The 8,509-nt window shown below is 41.9% G+C and overlaps 1 protein-coding gene across 2 annotated transcripts in view; it reads right to left on the bottom strand.

The window, feature by feature from the left end:
- Window positions 1-4,266: 4,266 nt before the first annotated feature.
- The window catches only part of Jade3 (jade family PHD finger 3), a 121,667-nt gene continuing 117,424 nt past the window's right edge, over window positions 4,267-8,509 (bottom strand). For both annotated transcript variants that reach the window (XM_075958422.1, XM_075958421.1), the window contains one exon: window positions 4,267-6,637. In XM_075958422.1, coding sequence (XP_075814537.1) covers window positions 5,805-6,637 — 833 coding nt within the window. In that variant the 3' untranslated portion in view covers window positions 4,267-5,804. The remainder of the gene's footprint in view (window positions 6,638-8,509) is intronic.

The raw sequence follows: 8,509 nt of genomic DNA, 5'->3' as shown, positions 1-8,509 counted from the left end.
ATGGACCACGTCCTCCTGAAGGGTTGCTGTGAACACCTTCAAAAAATTGCCTCACTCAACTGCCAACTGAGATGACCCTGGCACACAGGTTACCCCATGAAAGATATGATTAACAGCGCTCCCATTCAGCAGGAAGCAGTTTGGAGAGAAAAAACTGCGCCCATGTTCCCAAATATGGTTTATAAACCTTCTTTTACATTTAAAGGGGGATATGATATAGGTATGAATAATTTGCATTGACATGGATTTTGCTTTAGTGATATAAATTTAAGGTCAATATTGTTATATGTATATGTGTTTCTGATCTTGATTAAGGTATTGTGATTGTGTAGTTCACTTAAAATGTAATATATATAGCTTGTTAATAGATAATCATAATAGTCAAGCTTGTAGTCATGTTAGTTAAGATTTTCTAGATGTACATAGATATATTTTAGATAGGCATTCTTCATATCTTTCAAAGATTATAGAATATGATATTTTAAATGTTTTAATAACTTAGGGTTTTTCATGACAATGAGACACTCCTGGCAGCACCAATCTACTTCAAGAAGATGGGCATCGAAGAGGATCCTTATGGAGTTTGATAGCCATTTGGGCAAGAAACTGCTCTTGCCTGGACTATTGCATAAACTGGACACAGAGAACCCGCAGAGAGAGAGGACTACTGAACTTGCCTAAGGTGAGATGATCTTTCGGGGTTCCTGATTCATGAAAGAGTCTGCAAGACATTCTGCAGGACACAACAGATAGTGACTGAACTGTCTTTGAATTTTCCTGCTTCATGGAAATGTCTGCTGGAAACTATGGGCCTGTAGGCTGAAGATGGATGCCCCAACGGTACAGAGGAACTTTGGATGACTGTCCAGGCAGCGAGATGTCTCTGTCATTTCTAGAGTTTTGAAAATTGCTTACTTTTTGTTTGCTTAGGTAGTATTGTATTCTTCTGGAGTCTTTGATGGAGTTGAAGAATAGATAGATATAGTTTTCCATTATTATGATAAAAGATAAAATAGATATAAATATTGTAACTGTAATTCTTGCTTGATAACTGTTTTGTTATATGTAATTTTGCTATGTTAAAGCCTTCCTTTTTTTGTTTAAACAGAAAAGGGGAAGTGATGTGGGAGTGTCATATAGCATTCTCATTGTTTTTAACCCCTCTAGATCCTGTTTGCAGACACAAGAGAAATGAGGAAGAATTTAACCAGAGTTTGTTTTCCAAAGTAGAAGAGGAAAAGCTCAGGCAAAAAACAAAACAAAACAAAAACAAAAAAACCCAACAACAAAACCAAAAAACCAAAAACCAAACAAACAAAAACCACAAGGATAGGGCACAGGTCAGGCAGGCGTATCAAAGGAAGAAGCATTTAAGGCCCACACTCCCATGAAGCAGTAGAATGATCTAGAATGGGTACTATCCAGCTGTGCTCATTTACATTCATTCACTGTTTTAGGGCTAAAGGCATTATTTCTGTGTAATTTTAAGTTTTAAAGAGTTTAAGGTGATGCTGGGTGGTGGTGGCGCACACCTTTAATCCCAGCACTCGGGTGGCAGAGGCAGGCGGATCTCTGTGAGGTCGAGACCAGCCTGGTCTATAGAACAAGTTCCAGGACAGGCTCCAAAGCTACAGAGAAAACGTCTCAAAAAACAAAACAAAAAAAAGTTTAAGTGAGGAATGACTTAAGTAACCCGTGATTTTCATATGTGCTTCAAGAAAGTAACTCCATTACAGCTCAACACTTCAGTAAAAGGTGATTCTGAAGATGCTCTCTGTTTTAGCTTTTGGATGTCAGCTTGAGCTGCTCAAGGTTCATCTTTCCAGATTATTTCTAAGCTACTTGCCACTTACTTAACCTAACTGAAACTGAAGGGAACTGAAGGAAACTGAAGGAAAAGTGAAGGGAAGGGAAGGAGCCTGGTGGTCAGGCCTTGCAAAAACGCTCACACCCCAAATCCACCTCAACAAGGTGATGATGTGCTTATTCAGAAGCATAAGGTGGAGGAATTCAGCAGTAACTAGACGCAATGAGTTGTGTAATTACCTGCCCATTTTATTGTAAAGACAAAGTCTTTAGATCATATAATCTCTTCCATTCTGTGATGTAAAACCACTTGAACTCCCAGAAGCCTCCTTTAACAGTGCAAAATGAGTGTTAAAAGTTGGCTGCATAAGGGCCACTCCCAAGGTGGGATTTATTAACTAAACCTTCTTTTAAAACCATTATCACACAATTTCTGATTTTCACAAAACAATCCAACTGAGAAAATCAAGTGTTTATATAATACAGTTTTTGAAATAATACATCAAAGTTAATGGGCGCTAAATATGCTTTTGCTGCTGTGTACTTTTTTTCTGTTCTGAAAGCCAGTAAAGGGGCTTGGCAGCTCAGTGTGAGAGTGTTTACTTAGCACGTTCAGAGTCTTGGTTTCCAGTCTCACTACAGTAAAACAGAAAAACAAAACAAAATATAAAACCCAAATAAACAACCAAACATATTGAGGATTTAGATCTGGCTTGCTCTCTACATTTAAACATTTCTTTAACACGAATGTTCACCTACCACTGGATATGTATACATTCTTATAAACCCAACAACCTTTTTTGGATGTAACAGGATATACTTAATAGTTTAAAATCTTCAGAATGAATTACTAGAACAGTCATCTACTAACAAGCACATGAGGTAGGTAGAGGCAGAAACAATCATTTTCATCTCTTTCACTACTGATTTACTTAATGATCCTTGACAACTTGAAAATATTGACCCTCTCAAAGTCCTGCCCAATGAGACCATATAACCTTGATTCCATGACAGACTCCCAGAGTTCTGCATAAAATGAGTATTATAAACAATTGTCTTGTGTATCCTGTCACGTTATGTCACTGACCATTTTAAATGTTGGTCCTAAGGTTTTTATCTTACTAGCCTGATGAAATCATGGTTTCTGGGCAAAGTACAAAGGGTTCTCTTTGACTTCTAATATTGACCTGAATTGGGAATATGTGTTTTCTTTCTTTTTTTTTCTTTGAGACAGGGTCTTGTATCCCAGGCTGTCCTAGAAGTTATCTTCATGCCTCAGCCTTAAATGCTGGGAGTCTAGGCGTGCACTGCCATGACCAGATGATTTTGTGCTTTTAAACATTCAATTCCTCATCCTTGAACCTCCTTTCTAACATAAGTAAATTCATAGATTTTTAAAAATCAGTATGTCAAAACAGAAAATTACCACACTAACAGTAGTTTATAGTTTTCATAATTTAATGAAAAAGTATTGATAAAAAGGTGACATTTGAAAAAAGATTGAGCTTATCTTCAAAACTTGAATTATATAAGACAAGACAAAAAACATTAACAAAGGTTAAGAGGTAATACTTCAGAACAAAATGTTGCAGATGCATTTTGGGGTATTTGGAATGTATACAAACTGAAGGCTCATTTGTTACCCAGGAAAATTCTGTAAAAAATATTACCATTTTATTTCCCTGACTTGAATGATTTTTCAGGCAATACTCTCCCAATGGCATTTCATATGGAATTTGGCTAAAGCACTGTTTTCATGTTTGGTCACCCCCCCCTCAGAATTCAAAGGCATGAAAGCACACAGGCCAATTTACCGGCCTTTAATATAAGAAATTTACCACTCACCTCCATTATACTCTCATTACCATCAAAGTGTTAAATTTATATGTACCTAGAAGTAGTCAAAAACAGAGGCTGAGGGTATTAAGAGGAAATTTTCTTCCTCATTTTTCAACTAAAACAAAATTCAGAACACCTACTACACATGTTATAGTATGTTCACATATTTCATACATGTTCATAGGCACACAAACATTTTGAAGATGCAGCCAAAGGAAAGGCAAAATACAGGAGGGAGAGGGAGAGGGAGAGGAGGGAGAGGGAGGGAGAGGGAGAGGAGGGAGAGGGAGGGAGAGGGAGAGGAGGGAGAGGGAGAGGAGGGAGAGGGAGAGGAGGGAGAGGGAGGGAGAGGGAGAGGAGGGAGAGGGAGAGGGAGAGGAGGGAGAGGGAGAGGGAGAGGGAGGGAGAGGGAGGGAGAGGGAGGGAGAGGGAGAGGGAGGGAGAGGGAGAGGAGGGAGAGGGAGAGGGAGGGAGAGGGAGAGGGAGGGAGAGGGAGGGAGAGGGAGAGGGAGAGGAGGGAGAGGGAGAGGAGGGAGAGGGAGGGAGAGGAAGAGGAGGGAGAGGGAGAGGGAGGGAGAGGGAGAGGAGGGAGAGGGAGAGGGAGAGGGAGGGAGAGGGAGAGGGAGGGAGAGGGAGGGAGAGGGAGAGGAGGGAGAGAGAGGGAGAGGGAGAGGGAGAGGAGGGAGAGGGAGAGGGAGGGAGAGGGAGAGGGAGGGAGAGGGAGGGAGAGGGAGAGAGAGAGAGAGGGAGAGGAGGGAGAGAGAGGGAGAGGGAGAGGGAGGGAGAGGGAGAGGAGAACAAAACCCCAAAGACACCTTTAACAAGGCTCTAAGAACAAAGGCAGGAGGGCAAACTGCTCCACTGCATTGGCTAGAGGGTTACTGCCCTCACTGGCACCTACTGCTGCGTTCACCAGCAGGAAACTTCAGAAATTGAAAATGGCCTCTTGTTTGAAAACTTTCTCTATATGTTCCCAAACTAGAAGAAAGAGAATATTATTTTAAGGCTAAGAAGAAAAGGGAGCTGAGAATTCCAGTCTGCCTCCCATTTTATAAACTGCTACTTTCCCCTTATCTTAAATGGGAAGCAGACCTATTTCATTCTCTAATTCAAAATTCTCTTCCTCTAGAAATGAATCAAGGCTGATTATTTGGTAATGTGGTATAATCAAGTTCTGAAAAATGGCTCTAACTTTTACACTTGGGAAATTGCCTTGGATTCAAAATTCATACAAAGCTAAATTATATCCATGTGTTAAACACATGCTTTCAAATTTGTCTGACAATAAAAATCTGTTTCAAAATTAAAGCAGGTAAGAATACTTAACCCTCTGCGCATTACACTATATTTTAATTATACCTCAATAAAAATTTTATAAACATTAAAGCAGGTATACAAAAACTGTCAGCCCAACTTTAGTCAAACTTATTTGAAAACAACACAAAAAACCCTGACCTGGTACAAATATCCCAGAAAAGGTCACACTTCAGGAAAGGCTCTGAAGTCTTTGCAAATGCCTTGAGAAGCAGAGCATTTCCTTGGAAGTAGTACTTTTGTAAACACTATCCACAAGTTAGCTTGTTAGCTGGATAAGAGAGTTATGAGTGTGTTCCCAACAAGCAGGTCTAGGAACAGGCACTGGACACTTAGGAGAATTGACTTTATACGATATGATACTGTGAAAGAAACTCAACCTTGCACGAAGCAAGGAAGACAATAGTGACAGTATCTGAGAATGCTGCTCTCCCGGTCTCTCCCTTCAAGAGGTTTCTGGATACCAGTGGAATTAGAAACTTCCTACAGACATGAGCTCTAAGGAGGCCCATGTTATAGTAGTTTTAGTGTCTGTCACGTTCTCTCGCAAATCCATTGACAACACAATGATTCTTAATACGTAGTTTAATCAGCATGTTAAGATAACTGAAAAGCAGTCCTGAAGTACTCACTGAGCAAATACCCAACTGTGACCAGCAGCCTCCAACAAAGCAACCCCAGCCAATCTGCAACTCTTGTAATGTGCTTATAAAAACTAGACCTGAAACCTTTTCGAAACATCATACCATCATTTTCCCTGCAATTCCTCCTAATATACACTAGAAACCTTTTGGTGTTTAGATTTCCCCTAGAATGTGGGGCAAAGGCTGCTTAGGTATTTCTGATCACCTTTGCATTGAGCTGTGGGAATGAGGATGTGTCTCGCTTTTCCCATGGCATTCCCGAACAGAATCATGAGAAGGATTTTCTCGGTCACTTTCTCTCTTTACCCTTGCTGTTCCTTTACTCCCTTCCCCTTCTGCTTCTGAATCGCTGGGCTCTAAATCAGGGCAATACCCATCCGTTTCCTGGTATGGAGCTCTTCCTGCTGACCGCCTGAGAAGCTGTCTACCCCACAACTGCTCCTTAGAACTCACATTCTTAGTTGGTTTAACACAGTACTGGAGGCCCTCAGTGGGCCTCACCCATGTATTGGTGGCCTCCTTAAAGGATCTGCTAAAGTGTTCTATGCCAGATTTTCTAACGCCCTGACTGGGCAAGTGGGGGCTGAGCAGTGACTCCTGGTCACAGAAAATCTCATCTAAATTATCTTTCTGGGTGATGTTTCCAGACCAGTTGCCCTCCAGGCCATTGGAACCGGCAAGCCTGGAGTTAGGCTGATTCTTCCCATTACCAATAGAAGCCTGTCCGTGGAGGGCAGCCTGACGGGCCAGAGGCTTTCCGAATGATTGCCCATGATAGAACTCGGCAGATGGAGCTCTCTGAGCGGGACTGGAACTCTTGGCTTCACTTCGAGAATGACTGCGACTAGCCAGCAAACAGTTACTCCTTTTATTGTGACCAGGGGAGCTGCTGCCAGGTGAGGAGGGTTGGTGTTCTGTTTCTGTGGAGCTGTCTCTGCAGTCTTCTGAGGTTGATTTAGGCATTTTCAACTTTAAGGTGATACGTGGTGGTGGGTAAAACAATGAGTTCTCTAGTGCATTTGTCAAAGAAAGTCCTGAAATCAAAAAGGAAGATTTGCTTAACAACTGATTTAATTATTAAGCATATGTGTATCACAAAGAGAGTTCATGAACCTATTGTTCCAAATGTCTAATGAGCACCTGTCTCTGATGAGCATGTATACCATGGTGAGCAGGTAAAGTGAGCTGCAGTAGAGGATGAACCCAGAGTCCCACAGTATCCATGGCTCTCAACCTTTACACCTAGAAAACAATAGCAACAACTAGTGTGCTCTGTCTTAGGTCTCCATTTCCATGCCTTTCATTTCTTGTGTGTTTATGATTGGGCATATGGGTAATGAGTAGGTCTGAAGATGTGCCTCAAACACAAGACATTTCAGATTTTATCGCTCGTTCTCTTCAGGCATTCCCAAACAAGCCAAATAGAAAGCCACATAGGTATTTTATTTAATCTGGCATTAGAAGCAGTGGGTGGTTCCTGAATATTTTATGTCCTTACTTTATAATATCCTGATTACAAATTACCATTGTGGGGTATAGAATAATTTAACAAATATTATTGGACCCATATATGGGCACATGTAGGGATAAGTCCCACCCCTTAGGGGGCGTGTTCGCCTCGGGCTAATGTCTGCCTATAAATTTGGCGAGCGCGCTCCGAGCTGTCGCTTCTACTTTCCTGGTCTCCGCGGGAACGGTGGTTCTGTAAGTCTATCTCTACATTAAAACTATATATATTCTTACAAACTGTCTGCATTCGTTTACGCCGCTACATTTTGGCGCCCAACGTGGGGCTATTTTGCCCCCGACTCAAGCGGGTAGCCCGCTAGCTAACACAGCACCCTCCTGGGTGCTGCTTTTCAGTTCGTGACTCCGGCCCCAGTGCCGAGTCCGAGACATACTCGGCCACACAGGCCCATTCTGCCTGCCTTGGCTAAGTTTTACAGCGGAACCCCACTGCCTGAATTAGCGGAAGCTTAAGTACCTGCGGTTTTGCAACAAAAGCTGCCACAGCGGCAGATTTGGTCTGACACAAAGTGACTTGGCCGGGCAGTAGTGGCGCATGCTTTTGATACCAGCACTTGGGAGGCAAGGGCAGGCGGATCTCTGTGAGTTTGAGGCCAGCCAGGCAGTGGTAGCACACGCCTTTAATCCCAGCACTTGGCAAGCAGAGTAGACCAGAGAAATTGTCACAATCAAGAAAACATGCTTTACTCTTTCCCAAGCTTTCTCAGGCTTTCTGTGGACTCAGTTAGCCACACGTCTGGGCGTCATTTGTAGTAAAAGGGAGTGGCGGCGGGGCTGCCTGCCCGGCTAGCTTATGCCCCGAAATAATTACACACAAACTGTATTCATTTAATCACTGCTCCATTCCCGAGAGAATGTTGAGCACCAAAGACACTCCACCTGGAGCCTTTCTATTTGGCAGAACTGGCCTTTGGGCAAAGAAATGCCCATACCTCAACCACTGACACAGATACAGAGCGTGCATCAATGGATAAAACAGGACTGTCATATCCTGCCAAGACAGGGTAAGATAGTTTTGAAAAGTTCCTTGCCTTTAATAATGGTATGTCAGTTATGTTAGGCCTTAGCCAAAATTGGTTGACTCAACATTGCAAACGAGACTTTGGGTGATTGCCCAGGTAGTCAGTTGTCTCTGTCAATTGTTGCACATTTTGGATATATCTCGTTTGTTGAGTAGTGTTTATTCCCTTCTCAGATCTTTGACTGAGTTGAAGATTATATAATTGTAGTTACTCTTTACATTATTTGGACTCCTTGAGATAGAATGTTTAGCAAAGCTTTTGTTCTCAGTATTGTTTGTTATATTTATTATTTGTTGTTATTGTATGTAGTTGTATTTGGTTTAGTTCTGTCTTATTTAGACAAAAAGGGGAGATGTA

The sequence above is a fragment of the Microtus pennsylvanicus genome, chromosome X, assembly GCF_037038515.1.
Source record: "Microtus pennsylvanicus isolate mMicPen1 chromosome X, mMicPen1.hap1, whole genome shotgun sequence".
Lineage (NCBI taxonomy): Eukaryota > Metazoa > Chordata > Mammalia > Rodentia > Cricetidae > Microtus > Microtus pennsylvanicus.
The sequence above is the reverse complement of the archived record's forward strand: the minus strand, read 5'-3'. Positions and strand labels throughout refer to the sequence as shown.